Source organism: Pelobates fuscus, chromosome 4, assembly GCF_036172605.1.
Source record: "Pelobates fuscus isolate aPelFus1 chromosome 4, aPelFus1.pri, whole genome shotgun sequence".
NCBI lineage: Eukaryota > Metazoa > Chordata > Amphibia > Anura > Pelobatidae > Pelobates > Pelobates fuscus.
Genome location: NC_086320.1, coordinates 121,867,926 through 121,890,946, shown reverse-complemented (window position 1 = coordinate 121,890,946; position 23,021 = coordinate 121,867,926). Strand labels below are relative to the sequence as shown.

General features: G+C 40.6%; 1 protein-coding gene across 11 annotated transcripts in view; it reads right to left on the bottom strand.

Moving 5' to 3' along the window:
* PTPRM (protein tyrosine phosphatase receptor type M) overlaps positions 1-23,021 on the bottom strand; it is a 713,165-nt gene that overhangs the window by 91,160 nt on the left and 598,984 nt on the right. For all 11 annotated transcript variants that reach the window (XM_063451546.1, XM_063451547.1, XM_063451551.1 and 8 more), the window contains one exon: positions 18,745-18,781. In XM_063451546.1, the coding sequence (XP_063307616.1) occupies positions 18,745-18,781 (37 nt within the window). The remainder of the gene's footprint in view (positions 1-18,744; positions 18,782-23,021) is intronic.

Genomic DNA, 23,021 nt, shown 5'->3' with positions numbered 1-23,021 from the left:
AATGATTGTAGATAAAGTGCATTAATTATGTGATTAGCTGATAAACATTCAAGTGGATAGGGCAACCACTGTTGCTGATTGTGAGTGTTTGTCAATATAAAGTGCTGATAGCGAATATACTTTAAAGTGCAAGTGCTTATATTATTAATACAGTGAAACTAACATTGCATACTATGCAAAATGTGGCATGTGTAAAGTGCTCAAAACATATGTATAAAGTGCTATAAGTGTATTTTATAAGGGGCTAATCAACATCACATAATGTATATATAATTTTGTTGTAGCCTGTTAATCTTCCCCTATATAGCCTTAAGAGATATATATAACCATACAGCATGGTCTATGATAGATATCCTGAGTTTGTGCTATGTGTATTTGGTAGAGAGTTATATATGCACCAAGTCATTACTGTTAAAAATAATAAGCTTTTTTTTAAATTGTTTTAATGTTTTTTTAATTAATGCAATGATGATATATACATTATGTGATGTTGATTAGCCCCTTATAAAATAAACTTATAGCACTTTATACATATGTTTTGAGCACTTTACACATGCCACATTTTGCATAGTATGCAATGTTAGTTTCACTGTATTAATAATATAAGCACTTGCACTTTAAAGTATATTCGCTATCAGCACTTTATATTGACAAACACTCACAATCAGCAACAGTGGTTGCCCTATCCACTTGAATGTTTATCAGCTAATCACATAATTAATGCACTTTATCTATAATCATTTTTCAATAGTTGTCCCCTCACGGCTAAGGTGATTCTCTTTATTGATTTCGGCAGTTGTAGTTCCGTTCCCATGGTGACCGCGTTAGCGTCCGGTCGTCATGGAAACGGGCGTGATGACGTTATTACGTCATGTGGGCGGAGCCTGTTTTGCACATGCGCACAGGGCGGCACAGGACGCCGATCAGTAAATGCACTTCACCTGAGGGTAAGCTCGTTTATGTCATGTATTCTTGTATATAAATTTATTTTTTGTATGTATTAAATGTGTTTGGTCCTGAGGAAAGTCCTGTTTGTGGGACTGAAACGTCGACCTCATTTTAACATGTTCTAAATAAAGATTGGATTTTAAAATTACTCCGTGAGTGCTGCTACCTTGTTGGATTTTCTAAATATATATATATATATATATATATATATATATATATATATATATATATATATATATATATATATATATATATATTGAATGGTATGGAATATTAATGTTAATTCCAACACAGTCAATATCAGTATTTTATAAAGATTTCATCTTTATGAAATACTCATTTTGCAGGTGGGAAGGAGTTGGGGTGACAGTGCCGCTTTAAGCTCTATTGAATAAATAAGAGTAATGCAAGGAAAAGTTTAATCCAAAATTATTTCAACCAAAATGGAAACAGAGAAAGGTTATCCATGTGTGAACTTTGTCCTATGTCTGTGTAACTTTAAAAAAAAAAAAAAATGTTTGCCAATATATCTATATAATGATGATACTACATATCAAAGAGGAATTCAGTTTATTTGATGCAACACGGAGCAAATGTGGGCTATAGTACTTTTACTATTTTTGGTCTTTGGAGTATACATTATTAAAACTCTTCAATGGTTCACTATAGGTACCCAGACAACTTCATCTCACTTAACCACTCTGACGTGGTCTAAGTGCAGTGTTCCTGCCCCCCTTAATCCTACACTGTAAAGTACTGCAGTTTTAGAGAAACTGCAAAATGTACATTGCAGTGTTAAGACTGCCTCTAGTGGCTGTCTTACAGACGGCCTCCAGAGTCTTTTTGCTGTTTCATGGACAGCATGATGTCTTCAAAATCCCCACTGGAAAGCATTGATTCAATACTTTCCTATAAGGAGGCCTGATGTGCGCACGGCATAAGGTTCCCTCTCATGATGGCATCAGAAAAGGTGGAAACAGAGACAGAGCCAGCACCAAGGCACCTCGGCACTAGAATAGGGTATGTGAAAAAAGTTATTATTATTATTATTATTATTATTATTATTTTTAACCCTTTCATTACTGCAGGGGAGGGGGGGCACAGGGACACTGTTGTGTTGGAAATACAGCTTTGTATTCTTAGCACTATATTGTTCCATTAACAGCACAGCTTTAGTAACCAAGAAAATGCACAAATGTCTGCTCTGCTAAATTAAGATTTGTTGTCAGTTGCAAACTGATTACACTTGCAATGTCTTGGCTGACTACAATTGTATTTGCTTATTAACACTTGATAGCAGAAATGCAAATGAAGAAGGGTATGAGAACAATTAAATCTCAATCTTATTAATTCCAGAGAGCTTTGAAATGGACTGCTATTTGCCAACAAAAAATAATTATCCCTTTTTGCCTTCTGAAGATTGCTAGAAGATGGATGTGTAGCATTTCCAAAGTATTAACATCAAGTTAAACAAAGATATTTCATTAGGAGATCTTTTTTTCTTTTAGATGAAAATTAGGCTTCAGTCCAGAATGATAAATCAGGCAAAGCATTGTTAATTTGGAGAAAGCAAGACGATGCGTAATTGGGGACAACTCAAAACAACCATGAGCAATATTATCATTATTATCCTAAGTTTTAAAGCACCAACATATTCTGCTGTACTGTACAAAAGGTCGACTAACAAACACATAGATGCAACAAAATCCATTTGCTCAAGTGGTGAGAGCCAGGTTCAAGCAAGCTTACAGTCGAAGTGGAGCGTGAGGTATAATTACATGAAAGTTATGGGTAAAGTGCATTTGATAAATGGAAAAGGCTGGTTGATAGGAGAGATTACAATAAAATACGATCTTAATTGCTAGATGATGCAGTTGGAGGAGAGGATGTGAAGCAGGATAGTTGTGAGTTGTGGGTAGGGCAAGGTATGGAAGGATTTTAACAAATTAATTAATATTACAGAAATTAGTTCAGTGATTGTTTTAAAGGAATGGAGGCTGGGAAGGAAAAGAGCTCCACAGGAACAATGCAGCCCTAGAGAAGACTTGAGAGTGAAAGTTGGAGGTGTAAGTATGAGCAAAGAACAGGTATAGGTCTGTTGAAGAGCGAAAGTGTCTAGATGGGACATACCTATTTACAAGTGAGGATACATAATGTTATGAAGTGAATTTATAAATAAGTAACATTTTAAATTGATCCCTAAATTTAATGGGAAGTCAGTGTAATGGCTGACACAGGAGAGATGTGGGAGGCGCAATAGGACAGAAAGATGTACCTGGCAACAGCATTTATTATGGAATATAATGGGGTGAACTAGGAATGTGAAAGACCTGTGAGAAGTGGATTGTAGTAGTTGTGACAGCATAGGCGTGCGCACGGGGTGTGCCGGGTGTGCCTGGGCACACCCTAATCCCCGCGGCACGCGCTATGTATTGAGACCGGCAGGGGAGATCTCAGGATCTCCCCTGCCGGCTCATGCAGAGCCGGCGCTCGGATAGCGCTGGCTCTGCTCTCAGCCTCCCCTCCCCGGCTCACATGCAGGGAGGGAGGCAGGAGAGGACCGGCGGAGCTCTTGCCAGCAGCTCCGCCGGGTTCCTCTCGCGAGATCTGAGCGTTGCCGCGGCAACGCTCAGATCTCGCGTGAGTGAACTCTAGCCCTGCGGGGCTAGAGTTCACTCTCCACTGGACCACCAGGGATGGATGGCAGCCGCAGGATCCCCCCTCCCAGGCATAAGGTAAGAAGGGAGGGGGGATAACTGATCTGCCCCCACCTCCACTGGACCACCAGGGAAAGCAGCAAGGAAAGATCCCCCCTCCCTACATAAAGTAAGAAGGGAGGGGGGATATTAAGTAATGTACCCCCACCTCCACCCCCCACAATCACCCACACACACACATATACACAGCACCAACACACATACAGCACACACACACATACACAGCACCCACAGACATACACAGCACACACACACATACACAGCACCCATAGACATACACAGCACCCATAGACATACACAGCACCCACAGACATACACAGCACCCACAGACATACACAGCACCCACAGACATACACAGCACCCACAGACATACACAGCACCCACACACATACACAGCACACACACACATACACAGCACCCACAGACATACACAGCACCCACAGACATACACAGCACTCACAGACATACACAGCACCCACAGACATACACAGCACCCACAGACATACACAGCACTCACAGACATACACAGCACTCACAGACATACACAGCACCCACACACATACACAGCACCCACACACATACACAGCGCCAAAACACATACACAGCACCCACACACATACACAGCACCTACACACATACAGCACCTACACACATACAGCACCCACACACATACAGCACCCACACACATACAGCACCCACAGACATACACATCACCCACACACATACACAGCACCAACACACATACACAGCACCAACACACACAGCAGCCTCACAAACACAAAGCACTCTCACACTCATTACACAAACAACACCCTCACAAACACAAACAGGACCCTAACAAACACACACACAGCACACTACCAGTACCCTCACACACAAACAGCACCCTCACACACAGTACATTTACAGCACCCTCACAAGTGCACACACACACACACAAACAGCACCCTGACACACAGTACATTCACAGCACCCTCACAAGCACGCACACACAAACACCCTCACCCACATAGTACACTACCAGCACCCTCACACACACATTGCACTAACAGCACCCTCACACAGCACACACACAGCTTTGTGTGTGTGTGTGTATATAATTTATATATATACATACATATATATATATATATATATATATATATATACACGCCGCGTGTGCTTGTGCTTTAGGGTGCACACCCTAATGCAATGGGCTGTGCATGCCTATGTGTGACAGGAGATAATTGTGGCACATATGAGCACTTTAGCTGCATCCAGGAATAGGGAAGAGCGAATGTGTGCATTTGCTCCACAAAGCCTCAAGACCAGGGCCAGATTAAGAGCCCAGTGGACCTGGTGCTGACAATTACAATGGGGCCTAATTACAGAATTTATCGACCAAAAACACTAAAACAGTCATACCTCTTAAGCGTCATGTATCTAATGGAGATGGAAACTCAAAGGAAGCAGCTATAAGAAAACACATACTCTATGCTTATCTCTCTCTAATTTATGCTTTCATCTTTCAAGTAAATCCATACCCCCTAACAGCAGTGTCCAGTGAAGCAGTAAGTCAATGAGTGGGGTAAAAGGGTGGGGCACTGAGGTGAATCACGTGACCAGAACTGCCAAAAGTGGCCAGCCTGGCATCAGTGTCCCTATGTATCACAGTGTCAGTGTCCCCATGTCGCCCAGTCCCTTAGTCTCCCAGTGTCTGTGTCCCCATTTCTCACAGTGTCCCCATTTCTCCCAGTGTGTCCCATGTCACTAGGATATTAAGGGACACTGAGAGACATGGGGACACAGTAAGACATGGGGTCACTGAGAGACCCGGGGACACAGACACTTGGGGACACTAGGAGACATGGGGGCACTGAGACACTTGGGGACACTGGGAGCACTTGTGGATACAGACATGGGGACACTGGGAGACATGAGGACACAGACATTTGGGGACACTGGGAGAAATGTGGTCACAGACACTAGGGATACAGATACATGGGGACACAGACACTAGGGGACACAGACATTTGGGGAAACTAAGACACTAGAGACACTGGGAGACATGGGGACACTGAGACACTAGGGACAGTGGCTGGGAGGCATGGGGACACAGACACTTGGGGACACTGGGAGACATAGGGACACATTTCTATGTCCACAAGTGCCCCCAAGTGTCTCAGTGTCCCCTAGTGTCTCAGTGTCCCCATGTCTCCCTTTCCCCCCATCCGTCACTTCCCTGAGCTGTAGTCTGTCTCTGCAAGCTGGGAGCTGCGGTCTGGACTCTCTGTGCTGTGTAGCTGCTCCCCCGTAGATCAGTGAGTAGAGAGGCAGGGAGATGATGTAACTTTCTATCCCTGCCTCTCTCCATACACGGTGACCCCTACTGGCTGATGCTGGTATTGCAGAGTAATCTCCTTTAATACAGAGAAAAATATTTGCATTTGTATTGCCGGTATTACAGCAATACAGGCACGGCCAGGCAGCCTCAAATATCGTCTGTGCCTTAAAATACCAGAAAGGTGGCAAACCTAAGAGTAGTGTGTGTAACGAAAAAAACAAAAAAGTTAAAAAACAAAACAAAATGGGCCTATTCCATGGGCCTGGGCCTGGAGCTGCAGCTCCATCAGCCCCTATGTTAATCCGGCCCTGCTCAAGACATTTGCAGCATATCCTTTAAGCACAGCAAGTTGCGAGGTGGGGCTTCTATGGATCGGATTTGATATTCCAGCACATACCACAGATATATAAAGATATAATATAAAAGATACACCAGCTAGTGGAGCGCTTATACAAGTAAAAAGTGATAGAGGGGTTCACTTACCCCAACAATTTAGTGTGATCTTACACTTAAGAGTATGCTTGCAAACTTTTAAAAAAGGGAACAAAAAAGAAACAAAAATATATAGTGCAGATGGTCTTTAGTAGTGATGAGTGATACCAGTAAATAACTAGAACCACTCACATGGTCTGGAGCCTATATGATATTGGCTCTGTAACGTAAACCTTTGTGCTCTTTGGACAGCAACATACCACTTCCTCTATGATGTACTTACAAAGCAAACCAGGGAAGAAGAGAAAGAGACCAATTGGGTGGTTTTGTGCAAATTAGCAGAAAATATGTAGGTGGTAAATGTTGTGCTCACCGTGTTTAGAGCCATAAATTCCTGGCTCTGAGGGTGATCAGCACTTCCCTACAGAAATTCCCAGAGGCTTCAAGGACTTCAATGGATATAAAAAAATATTTTATTGGTTCCAAATAAAAGTAATAAATAAAACCCAAAATTTGGAGTATAAAAAATATTAGTAAAAGTCCAAATAAAGTCCAAATCAGCCAAAACACGTCTGTGAGCTTCCTCAGTCAGCTGTAGTGTAACCTCAGGGATTTCTTGTTCCACAGATGCTAAAGTGGATTCAGATCTGGGGAATTTGAAGGCCAAGGAAACACATTGAACTATGTCATGTTCTCAACGTAGTGTATCAGAGTGCATTATCCTAATCAAAGAGGCCTATGCCAGGGTGTACGTAGTCTCTAGATCAATCTCTAGATAGTTGGTATGTGTCAAACATCCACATAAATGCCAGAATCCAAGGTTTCTCAGCAGAACATTGCCCAGAGCATAACGCTGCCTTCACCTGCCTGCCTTCATTCTGTAGTGCTTCCTGCTGCGCTCTCTCCACCAGGTAAATGACGCACACACACCCAGTCATCCATCCGAAAAGAAAATATGATTCATCAGGTTAAGTAACCTTCGCCATTGCCCCACGGTCCAGTTCTGACACTCACATTGAAGGTGCTTTTGGCGACGGACAGGGGTCATGTCTGTGACTACGCAGCCCCATACACAGCAAACTGGTTTGTGAAACTTGTGAAGTTTGTGGATCGGGGGGGCGGAGCTTGCTAGCAGGACAAGATGGATACAATTTCTGTCGGCCCATGATAATCTCACAATCTAAAGCCAACTAGCGTCAAAAGCTGGTACTGGCCGCTGCCGACTACCTCACCATCATGACTAGGGTGACTTTCTGCATCGATTGATGCCTTTCTGATACCCCACCGGGCGACCTTGGCAAATAGCGGACTCGGGACCACTCAATATTCACCTCCTCCATCACTGGAGCGCCCAGGGACCATGGGATGCCAGTCTCAAAAGCCCAGAGGTGAAGACATAGGAGCCATGCTCCAAAAGCCCTACAAGCTAAAACAGCCCATGCTGGGGACCAGAAAGATGCGGCCATATCACAGCAAGCACAGGAAGCCCAGGGGCATGGGCTCTCTCAGACGCCTGACATGGGTCGGCAGCCTCCACAGGAGCTCACAGTGGGTTCGGCACCAGCAACAAAAGACAACCTCAGGGTCCTGCTTGCTGACCTCCACAAATTGATGGCGGTAAACTGAGCACTCGCGCAGAGGGAGATCCAGGCAGTCACCGACCGGGTAAAATACCACAGAAGGAGCTGTACTAGATGTACAAGCTGCGGTTGCCACGCTCAGCCACTCAGTCCTCCAGCTTCAAAATAACCAGCACTCAAAGCTTATGCAGATAACCACGCTGGAAGATGGTCACTGCCGCAACCATGTAAAAATCTGCTGTCTCCCCGCGGCAGTAACCGCAGATGAATTGCCTCACTACATCCAAAGGCTACTGCCTCTATTTTACCGCCAGCAATAGCCAAGAAGATGACACTTAATGGGGCTTACAGAGTTGTGGGAAACCCCAAAACTACTACCTCCACACTGCGAGAAGTATTCCGGAAATGCACCACTTGTGCAGATCAAAATCGCATTATGTTGCCATGCATGGCAAAACATCTGTATAATTCGAGGACTCACAACTATCATTATATCAAGATCTCTGCATGGTTACCCTGCAGTGGCGCAGGTCCATGGCACTTTTTACATCCCAACTGCGTACAGCAGGAGTACCTGATTGAGGGGGACCCTTAGGCATCCTACAAGTGACTTGGAACGGGACTGAACACACACTCTAATCCAAAGAGGAAGCCCCTGCAATGCTGACCACAATGGGCCTCACTACACCGATCCCGGCACAACCTGTTCCAGCCCGTGTAGTAACCTGGGATCCAGCAACTGTTGAGCCATTTACCCTGAGAGCTGGCACTTCAACCTCCCACGTTGGGTGGATGACATGAGCTTTATCATACCCTGGTCTCCCAGGGCCTGGAACTGTGACTTCAGCTAGTTTGTTTCAAATTTCTTAATTTTTCATTTTATGTTATGTTCACTTGTCTTGTATTTTTAAAGACATAGGATCACTTTACCACTCAGAGGAAATCCAGCCCACATACCCTTATAGCCATATCAGAAAACCCCATAGGCAGCACGCAATGGCACATGATTAATCTACCTACCTCCCCGACTCCCCTCCCCGTGGCCCACTCGGTTAGGGCACCTCTTATCTGTGCAGAATTCACATAATATGCTTGATATCAATGTGTCTGTGCAACCGGTTATACTTCAATGTGCATGGCATTTTGCCAACAACAGCGTGTGTCACAGGCCCCACTCCATACTGACACCCACTGTCTAAGGAAGCACTCTCGATTGGACGCTCCTCAGTTGGCATCCAAATGGGAAGCTACATAACCAATATGGAGCTTCTTGTTCCACTCAGGCCATATAGGCCTCCCTATTTACTGTACTGTTCTACTGCTCTAAACGTAATCCACACTTCATGTTCAGTACAACACCTACACTTGCACATTGACCTGTTTAACCTACTGACATGCTACTGTCCGTTTTGTTTATTAATTTGTAAAAAAAAAAAGTGCAACTCCATCACATGCCAAGTATATGTAAATAAGCGTCTTAAAGTATTTCCTTGTCTATGCTCTCTTGGCCATATTGGCAAAAAAAATGATTGTGGATCTGTTTTACTACAACAATAAAGCAATCAATGAAGGTCAACTCATGTTTTTACCCTATAACCATCATGATGTGACAATTAGCATTTTGTAAGGTCCTCGACCCCTCAGCCCAACCAACTCCTTGTATTTAAGATTTATCGGTTCTAAAACGTGGTCTACACATGTGGGACAGTAACCATAGACACCAGTAGAATCAACAGCCACCATTCTATTGGTGACTCCTTCCTTTGTACATTTTGCAGCACTTTTCAGAAAACTTTGACAAATTCCCCCAATGTTCCTTTATTTTCTTGCACTGCATAGAGTTCAATTATAAGCTTATGTATGATACTAAGAAATAATTTACCCCACATTTGTGACAACTTTGGCTTATTGCCAAGTATCCTCTGAAGACAATGAAAGATGAGGCTGTGTGACAAGAGGAAGCCAGGTCTCCCATCGCGGTAGAGGCTTGACAATTGTACTCCCATTTACTAAGACTGATTGTTCTCCACTGGCAGTCAGTGTCATTCTGAGATACATTTAAGCAGGTCTCTCGCTGTGTCTAAAGTTTATTTTATTCTTCTCCTTACAGAAAGTTGCTTTTGATCTTGGAGATGTTTAACTTTTTTAACCTGGCAGCTGGAGTGTGGAGGGCCTCTAACAGTTTGGTACATTTTTGTCATTTGATTCCAGGAATTGTGCTGGATGTGCCGATGTACCACAGTCTTACTAAAACTGTAAGTCGTTCTCTTTAAGCTCATGTATGGCTAATGTTTTATTCATAAATGGTATGCAACGTCCACTCTTACAGAAAAGATGGTGTTAACTCTTTTCTGATAAGTCTTCATTTGAATTATACAATGGGAATTGTTGGATACAGAGCCAAAAATCTTTAAAGTGAACCTGTTATCCACAATAAATGTATTGATAACAAGTCATCAGGCAGATACAAATTTAATTGAATTTGTTGATAAAATTGCAATTATATGTAGAGTTAAATGATACTACTCATCTGAATATCAAGATAACATCTGGACATTTATCAGATGGCCTTCTGCCTGGCACTCGACATTTCCCCACGTGTTCATTGTTGTGGGATACCACCACCTCTCTGGGAGATGTGGAAAGGTCTGTGAATACCATGTTTGTAGTATTAAATGGACACTTCAGTCACCAGAACAACTAATGTAGTTGTTCTGGTGAGTATAATCATTCCCTTCAAGCATTTTCATGCAAACAAAAGGCAATGTTTACATTGCCCTCTTGGGCCACCTTCAAGTGGCCACTCCTTAGATAGCCACTGGAGGTGATTCCTGGGGCAGTAGGCAGCACTGCCGTTCAGCGTCTTCACGCTCAGCATGGAGACGCTGAATTTTCCTCATAGAGATGCATTGATCCCATGCATCTCTATGAGGAGGTGCTAATTGGCCAAAATGGCGTTTGTCCCCACCCCTATCCTGCCTAAGGGAAAGCATTGGATTGGAATTGGAAATACTGATGATGTCACCAAGGAGGCGGATCGGGGCGGGGCCAGTGTCGGCGAACACGTGCGGCTCTGGAAATGAGTTTTAACATTTTCTAACAGGGCTAAAGGGGGCAAGCTACCTAAATGGTGGATTAAACACTATAGGGTTAGGAATACATGTTTGTGTTCCTGACCCTATAGTGTTCCTTTAACCAATATGCCCTTGGAAAAGAGGTAAAGACAGAGAATGTAAAAAAATATACAGCAACATGTGTTTTTGTCTATGCACAGGCTATCAATTTTGATTAAAGAATGTATAGATTTTTTTGTTTCTATAAACTGATATGTTGTCATATTTCACATGACAGATGATCATTAAACTTTAGTGCTAGGGTTAACAGACATGGGTTTTCGTTTTATTAATATATCTCAGCAAATTAAACTCTTTGCTCCCTGATAAGGGGTTCCCAAATCAATGTTCTTTCAATCCCAAAGCAGGTTTTATCAATTTCCTCATTGAAGTAGAACTGTGAATTAGTAAATTCTGATTACCTGGGTTCTACAGGGCTAGTTTGGGGAAAACAGCTATAATAAACTAATAAAAACAAGTTGATAAACTGATTCATAATAGTGATCAAAATAATATATAAACATGAATAGGTGCTACATATTATGTTTAGTACTTATTACTTCTATCAGCACAGTGATACCCGTTACCTTCCATCTATTTGTTTAAGTATGCTTATTAAGGTTATAGAAACTTATTGCGTTCTGCTACAGATCGTGGGCTGGAATATCCCCAGTGACTAAACAACATATGAAAACATTCCCACGCAAAGCACATTGAACATCATTACACCAACGCAAGGACATTTCTCCACTGCTCTCATACTATATGTTTGTAACACTTTATTCATTTTCTACATATTTTCATAAACAAAGAAAAATCTTTTAGTTCTATTAGTTCCTTTCCTACTAATACAACAACACATAGGAAATAAGTCAAAACAATAAAATGTGAGATATTTTATGATGAACTTCACTTCCTACATACTCACAGATAATTCATTGTACTGAAATGGAAATGCTTAATAGCTGGATTTGTGTGGTGACGGTTTCTTATAATCATCATACAGAAAAAAAAATAATAGATATAAACATCAGGTTTTGTCTCTGCCCTGTACTCCAGTCTCCCAGCTGTGTCTCTCCACTGCATTCCAGTACCTAGTGTGATGATCCCCTAAACTCTAGTCCCTCAGTGGATACTCTCCCCTGTTTTCCAGTCCCACATTTTAATCTCCCCTGCAACTATTCGGTGCAATAGTAACACTCCGTTTAAAACTGAGGAACTGTATCCAGTCCATCAATTTAAACTCCCCTGTACTCCTGTCTGCCAGTTGTTTCTTACCCCGTTATTCCTGTTGTGTCCCTCTGCTTTATCCTAGTCCATTAGTTGTGTCACTCCCCTTTATTCCATTTCCCCAGTTCGAACTCTCCACTGTACCTCAGCCCCCCAGTTGTGTACCTCCCCTTTATCCCAGAGCACCCACTCTGTCTCTTCACTGTACTCTAGTCTCCCAGATGTAAGTCTTCATTTTCATTTTATCCGACGGGTTGACTGGTTTAAGGATGATACTCTGAGCAATATTAAATTGTCTGCAACGTCTGATGACCTTAATATACCCATAAGCCTTTGGAAGAATTCTAATAAGAATTACAATCCAGCATGGCGGCAGGACGCATTTCGGAGGAGCTCCTCCACCAACATGCCAAAAAAAGCACTATAAAGCACATTAAAGCTCGATCTGAGCAACACCACTCGACACCCAAGCTACCTGACTTACCCACAAAGCGGAAAGGAGGTGGGCAACTCGGGATGCCAGTCCTGCGGCCTCCACGGGAAAAGCGGCCTGGTGGGCGCCGGATGGGGGAAGCGCCCGATCCCCTGCTTCGGGGCAACCTGGCTGCTGACAAGCCTGATCCAGAGCCCCGCAGACCCCCCCTTGGACCGGTGGGGGTGATCCCGGTCCACCCTCAGAAGGCAGAGCAACCCCGGCAATCAAGCCCCCGGCTTCGGGTGCGCCCTGCGGCGGTCAACACAAGATGGCGGATGCCACATGGCTCACAGCGCCAAACTCTATCCTTGACAACATACTCACCAGGCTGGACATGCTGTTCTTGGAATTCTGGCGGAGACTTGAAAGCAAGGTGAATCTGCCTGACGCTACACAGCCGAATACTTCCTTGCATCAGAGCCTACCAAGAAAGGTTACAGCTCCACACTGGTGGAAGAACCCCCCACGTCTGCTCAAGCGGCATACACAGCCCAAGCGACGGACAAAGAGGACGCTGATGTCCACCAGGAAGAACCCACAGAGAGCGCCACTGCTTAAGGCCTGGCTGACAGCAACGGAGCTCCTGCACTTCCACCAGGCACCAGCTGGATATGCCCTGCGACAGCTCACCGGGAGGCTTGCACATCAACTGCCACGTGTGGGCATCGGCTGAGATGGGCCACTTGACGGGACTCATGGGACCTTTGGTGACTGTGCCTGCCTATGGGATACACTGGGGCTGCCACCAGGTGTAGCCATTGCTATAGAGGGGATGCTTATGGGGACTAATTTACACCAGTCAACTACATTAGACACGCACCACTGTTGAGATGAGAGGCTTCACCCATGTCTAGTCCTCTGAACCCTGTTTAATCTTACTGACATGTAGTTTAGCCTGTACCCTCACACACACGCAAAGTGATTAACCCACGACTAGCTTGAACATACTACAATATTAAGCATATCATATGACAGCTAACCAACATGTTTTTTTTTTGTTTTTTTGTTTATAGGCATGTATGTTACTAGTATTGATATTAGTTTTAATCTTGAAAAAGCGCAGACTCCTGTAATTGCCTTTAAATGTTAAAGCGTGTACCACTTGCCCTGGGGACATTGCAATACATTAATTAACCTATATGTGGCTATTTTTGCATGCATAACAGGCAGTCTATGATAATTTTATAATACTATGTGTTTCACTAGCCTTGTTTATCACCCTCTGAAATTTCAAGAATGGATGCAACTCTCTGTTTTGCAACACCTATTCATAAAAATGTGCAAAGATTTTCATTGCCTAACCTATGTAAACCTATGTCTGAAGATCCGCATGCCCTAGCTGTTATGGCAGAGTGTGCTGTTTGTAACTTTCTGTGCACAACTAAAATAAAGAATAAAAAAAAAAAAAAATGAATGACAATCCTACCTGAGTACTATCAGGCTTGGTGTGAGCAATGTGTACACTACTGGGCTGTGGTTTATCATACCAACCGTACAAAATCGAAAAATATTTAAGAGGGACATACATAGGTTTTGGTTCACAACTCTTGAAGTGCCATTTCCGAGAACAAACAAAATCAAGCAAGCAGAAATTCCAGTCCAATAACAACAACTTGGTATGTAAATGACACAAAAAATAATCAGAAATAATGTCATTCTTAATACTGCTTATGATATCATGACTCTTAAAAAAAATAAAATACACAGGATTGTCAGAGACTTCATCTCTTTCCAGCTAAGTTTTTCTTCCATGAAATCCATTGTATTCGCTAAGTATTGAGATAAGCCATACCATGAATCGACAACACTAGTGAGAGATAAAACTATTTCAGCTCATACTGGCCTCTTATCTCAAGTAGCCAAGTATGTGCTAGATCAAAACACATCCAATATCTTATGTAAAGAAGTCAAGTTAGCATAGTATATTTTTGTTGCACCAGTCACCAGGCTACATCATGTTCTTTTCTATCTGCAGTCAGGCAAGGGATTTTATATTATAGAGCAATCTAAGAATAATCCTCTCCTGCAGTGATAGAATAATCACATTTTACACATTTTCAATCTCACAGCCTCTTTGTAGGAAAGGCTGTGTTCTGTCAACATCATTGTGTATAGTAAATAATCCGCTTGCACTCTCGATATCACTTTCTGTCAAAATTAAATTATAAATATGTCAACGGAGAAAGCAGGCTAAAACACAATTTCTTTAATAAAATGAATTATTTTCTATTTAGAAACTCTATGCATACATTAAAATGTGCTGTCAGCAAATGAATGGAAATGAAACAACCAAAATGAGATGCACAATCTATTCTATTTTTCTCAGCAGAGAGTTAATTTGCGGTAGTATTACTGTACATTATATGATATTATACGACGTATTGACAATTTACATTAAACACTACAGACATTCTGTGATGCTCAGCCAAACCATTGACAATCAACTACAACATTTTGAACCCCTAAAGGTTTAGCTTTCATTATATATCCTTTCTTTTTGTCAGAACAAAAAAACAAATATTTGAGTACAAACATATTGACTAACATTTACTCACTAAATGTTTGCTGTTTCTCTTTTTAAACTATGGTTAACAATATACAGTATCTCACAAAAGTGAGTACACCTCTCACATTTTTGTAAATATTTTTTCATGTGACAACACTGAAGAAATGACACTCTGCTACAATTTAAAGTAGTAAGTGTACAGCCTGTATAACAGTGTAGATTTGCTTTCCCCTTTAAAATAACTCAACACACAGCCATTAATTTCTAAACCGTTGGCACCAAAAGGAGTACACCCCTAAGTGGAAATGTCCAAATTGGGCCCAAAGTGTCAATATTTTTATTTTATTTTTTAATTCTTTATTTTGGTTGTGCAGGTGGTTACAGTATTTCAATCAGCGCCACAACAGCGTGTTTCAGTTGTCATACAAGTTAAACAGTGGCATGATAGTTTGCACATTTTTTTTTTATATAACATGCTGAACTAAACAGTTGATTTATCAGAATATAAGTGAATAAAATAAAGTAAATTAAAGTTACTGGATGCTCAATATTGCAGGGTCGCCTATGCTATGGTAAAGATTGCATGAACACATGTAATACAGAGCAGAATCTGGCTACGAAGTACAGAAAAATAATTAATTATTAAAAGTTTTTGCTTATTAAAACGAAAGTGTCAATATTTTGTGTGGCCACTATTGTTTTCCACCACTGCCTTAACTCTCATGGGCATGGAGTTCAGCAGAGCTTCACAGGTTGCCACTGGAGTCCTCTTCCACTCTTCCATGATGACATCACAGAGCTGGTGGATGTTAGACACCTTGCGCTCCACCACCTTCCGTTTGAGGATGCCCCACAGATCCTCAATAGAGGGTTTAGGTCTGGAGACATGTTTGGCCAGTCCATCACCTTTATCTTTGGCTTCTTTAGCAAGGCAGTGGTCGTCTTGGAGGTGTGTTTGGGTAGTTATCATGTTGGAATACTGCCCTGCGGCCCAGTCTCCGAAGGGAGGGGATCATGCTCTGCTTCAGTATGTCACAATACATGTTGGCATTCATGGTTCCCTCAATGAACTGTAGCTCGACTTGAAGGAGCAATTCTACATATGAGAGTTATTCTGCTGTCAAAATTGCCACATACTGACACTTGTCTCCATACCCACATCATTCTGGGGTCAATTTTGAAACTGGATTCCCCAGACCTGCATCCTTTTATATTTCATACTGTTCCTCGAAATAAGGTAGTTGAATGACTTATTTCAGCTACAACATACACACATGGATTTACAGATGATGTATAGAAGATTGGAAGGCAGAGATGAAAGGGTTTGGTGCAAATACTAAAGTAATGGTTGTGGGAGGTGGGAGTGAATGGAATTGAAAGAGAGATGTAAAGGTGGAAATATATACTGAAAAAATATCATAGGTAAGATTGGATATGGAAGAAAGATGAAATGATAATTTAAAAGGAAATACATTAAAAGAGCTTGGTGTTCAGTAAAGAAGATGGTGATAGAAGGGTCAAAGCTGAACAACTGCCCATTTTTGTTGGATCAGCTTGCTGAGGCTACATAGGAATTGAGAAAAAAACAATTGTCCATCTTTTAAAATGTTCATAGCATGTTGGTCTAGCAAAAGCAATAGTTTAAGAGTCCTTCTTTGTCTTAAACAAACATTTTTGGTATGTAGCATCCACACAATGATGCTTGACTAAGTACAAGTCAGTAAGTGTGAAACCTAGTAACAGAACAAATGAGTAAGAATAGGAAGAATAATTTGTAATATAGTTTTGTTACCAACATAAATAATAACCCCATTTACCCAGGCAGGGTCCTGACCGTTGAGAGTATAGGAACACTGCTTCCTTGCCAGATACAGTAGTAGATGGGTCTAGAAGTGAAAAGGTAGCAGGTTTCTAGCACGTGTAGTTGAATAATATCAGCAGATCAGCAGTCTCTCCATTCCACTCCGAAAGAAGGATCACAAGATCTCAAAGGATATCCCTAGCTGGGGAATGTACCACCTTGGCACATAGAGTAGAGCTACTCCTAGCACTGCAGAATGACATTGCATTTCTTTTTGTTCCTCATCCTTTTATATCAAAGGTACTACACTATATTTGGCACTTCTTTTTTTTTGCATATCCTCCACCACTTTGAGAAACTAATACGCTACTATGCTAGAAATGCTACTCCCTTCATCCATCAAGTAGTAGATGGGTGTCTCCATATGTTCCCAATGCAACTGGATGTGACCAATGGATAGGTGTGCTCATGGCACCGTTACTGTCACTGGAGACATGTCTGACTGTAAAGGTCTTAGTGTCTTAGAATGCATGCAATACAATGACAGGCTGCCTGGCAAGATTCAAGGTCAGTTCAGCCCACTTTATCATCACTGTTGAGGAGCTTATATGGGACTATACAGTATGCCCTGTATTTCATCTAAAGTGAAGCACAATTAAACATACACTTGTTTTGCACTATTTCCTAAAACTCCCAAATAGTTTGCATGTTTAATATAAAAAATGCTATATTTTTTATAAAGACAAAAATAATTATTATGATGGACAGCCAAACTCTGCTGATTAAGGGCAGTTTCCACTTTATTAACATATCAAGCTTTAAGGTTTGTGCTAGAGCTGTAGCGGCTATATTTAATGTCAGAAGGGATTTGGAATTATAATATTCTTTTACAAACATGTCATGTAAGAAGTTTGTGGTAGTAGATGTTTTCACATTCACATTTATTGTGCTGCCCAACTCCTTGGAAATTAAAATAGACTAATTAATTAATAATTATTTTGAGTAAGACCAAAAATGTCGAGTAGACTCTTTCATACTTGGAGATAATGTATTAAAATATGCAAAATGTTAAGTAGATAAATAAATAATAGATTATTTTGTAAAGTTCATTCATTGCTTGAGTCGAATCTGCAGCTAAGGCTGATTCCTATTTTAATAGGTTTACCTGTTTTTAATTATAGTATTGTGTTTATCCCACAACCCCATGCTCATAATTAGGAGATAAAGCAGGATAAAAAAAGTTACATTGCATTATATATTAGCTTACAAAGTAGTTTCAGTAATGCTTTTTCATGAATGAAGCCATTTGCATCACCGTATAAGAACTGCTACAGTTCTATTGTTTCTTACAGAAAACAATGAGACAGCCTTTGAAAAGTTACTGAGGCCATGCATGCACAGGTTGATGTCAACAATCTAGAGGGTGGTCTTTAACTACAGCAATTGTTGTGAAACAATGCTGAATAACAGAATGACAGAATTAAGTGGGGACCTTACTATATAATATTTAAAAGAACATATGTAGCTATGGTGCTCTGCACGTATTTTAAACATTACATATTTTACAAATTTAATGTAAAGAACATTGCATATTTTGTTTAAAAAATGACTTGACTTACCTTGTGTTGCAATATAATGATTAGGTCTATGATAGCCCTGGAAATCAAAAGAAATGGCAGAAAATCAGGCAAAAATACTTTACATTTATACTATCTTTTATCATTCCATATCGGCATTTAAATTCAAACAGTTTCTTTACACAAGACAAAAATATCACATGCAGAATAAGGTGCAACTGCAGGATCAGACAATTTTGAGAGAAACGGGGCACTTGTACACAGTCTTTAGAACATTCAACATATTGACACTAACTCGCACAAAATTCTAACTTCCTTAAATGCCTGTAAATACCATGGGTTAAAAGCAGAAAAATGTTAAGCATGTGACTGGGGGTAGACATTCCACTTGTTAACTTCAAATCCCATTACCCTGTTTCAGGCTCATAAAGCATCGACATTAACAATAATTGGCATGTTAAAGGTTTATTAAATAATAAGTATAAAGATTTTAAAACTCAGATATGTAAACAATGCATAAACTGGGGTAATAAGAGCACTCCAAGCACATTGACCACTAGAGCCCTCCCAGAGTAAGACCCGTCCTAGAGTCCTCCCAGTGTAAGTAGTCAAACCATTTAAGAACATATTGGATCCACCAGGTACCCACTTCAACAACTCTTCAGACGGAAGCTCCGGCAAGGAAATTCCATTTTCTGTCCTGAACAAAGCCCTACTGCAAAGGGACATTTTATTGACAAAGAGCATTAGCTTTGCCTAGCTCAGGGCAGGTGCTTCTGACTTAAAGGGAGGCCGTACTTAAATGGTTTGACAACTTACACTGGGAGTGTAACCAGAACAATCTTGACATCAAAACCCCTACAGTGGAAGGCGGGAATATGATGACGTGACGCAGTCACGCACCAGGAGGTGGGGTTTAAGGGGCTGATGAACCAGCAGACGAAAAGCAGCCACGAGGTAGTGGTTTCTGAGCAGAGGGGAATAAGAAGATGAAAGATACAAGTCCATAACAGGAACTCTTGCTGAAGGATAATAGGAGATTGAAGGTTGTAGGTCTCCACCGGGAAAGTCTCTAAAGCAGAGGGACAGAATAGACATATCCAGAGAAAATAACCTGCAATACTGGAAATAAATCCTCTGCATTACTGGAAACCATCCTGTGATATAAAAAGAACGGAAAACGCCAAAAGCAAGTATAATCCAAAAAAAACATATGAGTAAAAAAAATGGTGATGGGATTCTACAAAGAATACAAAGATATATTTGTGTTGTAATTTGAAAATATGTATCTACAAACTTCATCTGTATATAAACGGAGAGAAAGTGAAAGGTTCAAAAATTGCTTAATTATACATGTGAAAAACCTAAATATGCCTTGTTTAGAGAAAAAGGGAAGAGAGGGAAAGAAGGGGAAGGAGAATAAGGGAAAAGGGAAATAAAAGGAAAGAAAGGCGAAAAAGAAGAAAAAGGAAAAAGCAGTTGCATAAAAATTGTGATAAATGGAGAGTGCTGTTCGGTAGGTTTCATCCCACGAACTAGGGGAACAAAAGCTACCTATGAGCAAGGGGAGCCGTTCGTGGACTTGTTCAGTTTTTAGACTTCCCGAAAGAGACTGACCGCACAGCCTGATTTCATGGAACTCTTTCTGGGCAGGAGCCTTGTGTGTGGTCGGTCAAATTATGACTACCATGGAACTCCCAAACCCTTAAACTGGTGTGGGTGATTTTTGGACATGTTGGTCCCCCAGATTGGGGCTATCAGGGGATATAACTTTTGTGGGCTTCCCATGGGGTTTAAGGCACTTTCGAGGTTTTGTGAAAATATGTGTTTTTTTGTGTTTGGAGATAATGGAGTTTAGTACAATACTTAAATCAATTATGTCCTAGGTAAAGGGGAAGGATTATTGTATTCTATGTGGGAGTGTAACTACAGTATGTACTTTTTCCCTGTACCCGCTCAGGTCCAGTGGGGCATGCCCCTGGAATATGTTATTGTAAAAGTGGCCAGTTGGCCTGAGTAAAGCCATTCCTGTTGTACCCTTCATCTAGTTCAGGCTGATGTTTGGGTATATGACTGACTGCAGGAGAAGACGTTTAGTTGGAGAATATTCGTCTTGATACCCGAACTGCAAGCTATAATCACTCAGCGTTTAGCAGTTCGGGAGGAACCGACTATGAATGGGTATCTGATATACCAGCATTCATAACAAGGAGCAAGAAAGAAGGAAGATGGATATCAATAACTTAGAACACAGATTAAATCAAATGGAGGACAGACAAAGAATAAAAAATATCAGACTAAAAAAAATATACCCTAGGACATTACCCATGAGAAGATAAAATAATTTTATTGGAATTTTTTTGCAGGACTAATTATCAACCTAAAAAATTCAGAAATGGTTATTGAAAATACATACCGGGAGTGACGACCACAAAATATCCCGGATTCATGTCCGAGGGATATGGTGGTGTCCCTATACTCTTTACAAGCAAAACAGCAAATAACTCAAGCAAGAACTAAGAAGATAACAGAAGAAATATTTTAAAACATCACTATGTCATTTACAAGAATGTGGAGAAAAAATTAGCCCCAGCTCTGATGCCACTTAAACAACATAATATAAGATACCATTGGGGCCTAACAGAACATTAACAGTGTTCTGGAAAGACACAAAGAAAATGTTCGCTGAGGCAAGGGGAATTGGAGGAATGGACAAAAGAACAAATAAAATAAAAAGATTAAAAATCTAATAGGGTGCTATTCAAAGGAACATGAAGAGAAAGGAAAGGAAAGAGGATTTTTTTTTTGTTTTTTTTCTGAGGACACTAAAAGTAATACGCAGCAAGTCACATAAATGTCACAAGATTATGAGGAAGAAACACATGAAAGGACTATGAAAGGACTTACTATATATATATTGGGAATAATGTAAATGATGAATAGACGTGTGAATAAAAGTGAATTACACAATATAGAGTGTGATATAAAGAAAGGAAGAGAAAGACAGATATAAAGAAAGGAAAATAAAGAGAAAAAGAGAAAGGAAAAATTGAATTGTATAAAGGAAAACTTTTAGTTTATGTGATATGTGGAAAGAAAAAAAAAAGGAAAAAAGCACTTTTTAGGTGGATTCAGTTTAAAGGAGGGGGAGATAAGAGGAATATTATATAGAACAAAAGATAAGCACACAATTCTAAGGGTAATATATAATAGTGTTAGATAAATGATAACCTTTTGTTAAAATGGGTGTATTTATTTTAAAGGAAAGTTATAAGTTCATTTAAGTGGTAAGCCCTTTCTTTATGCTCCTCTCTAGGTTGGCATTTAGTGCCTAGACATCTATATCCTTAGCTACAGTACTTATATATGCTTTAATTGCCAGAACTGGCAACAAGGGATAAATTAACATTTACTATGGAAGTTGCTGGCCCAGTTCAACCTCTTAAAATACCCCTTGCTTGTGGAGATCACTTAGTAGATCTCAGCTCTTGACATTATGGGGAACTATGTCAAGGAATTCATTAAAAGGGGGTTGGAGGCCCCTCCGTTTGTAAGTGAGAATGTATGTGGTTTTCCCTTTTTTATAGGAGAACTTTTGTGTTGTGTAGAAGTTTTTTGTGTTGATCCTGTGAGGAAAGCTGAGAATGGGATAAGGAGTAAATGAGAATGGTAGAATTCTGAAGTGCATCATGAATATACAGGGTTTGAATATTCAATTTAAAAGCCTCTATGAACTGAAGTTGTGTATGTATGCTGACAACACTATAATGACCCTGACCGATCAAACTGTTTCTGTTGCTCATTTGATGGATAAGATAACGCAAAATAGTGAAATATCTAATTTTAAGATAAATATAAATAAATCTGTGGTTATGTTTAAAAACTGTGATGCTGATATAAAATAAACAATGCTATATATATGGCTTTAAAGAAGCTAAAAGGAGTTTTGAATATTTAGGTTTAATGCTATCGAATAAAACAAATAGAATAGTAGAAGATCATTTCTTGAAACTGATTAGATCAACAAATCTAACTCTAAAAAACTGGAATACTTTGCTATTGAGTTGGCTAGGAAGAATTAATATCATCAATGCTTACATAATCCCCAAGTGGACCCATTTTTTTTTTTTTTTTTTTTTAAATGATTCCGCTAAAGATATCTGACAGCTGACTAGAGATTATACATAGAAGTTTTAGAAACTTTGTATGGAGAGGGAAAAGACCCCGAATTAACTTAGAACAGTTGGCTAATAGCCTGGGGCATGGGGGTATGAATTTCCCCAATATCAAAAAACATTACAAAGCCAGTATAATCCATC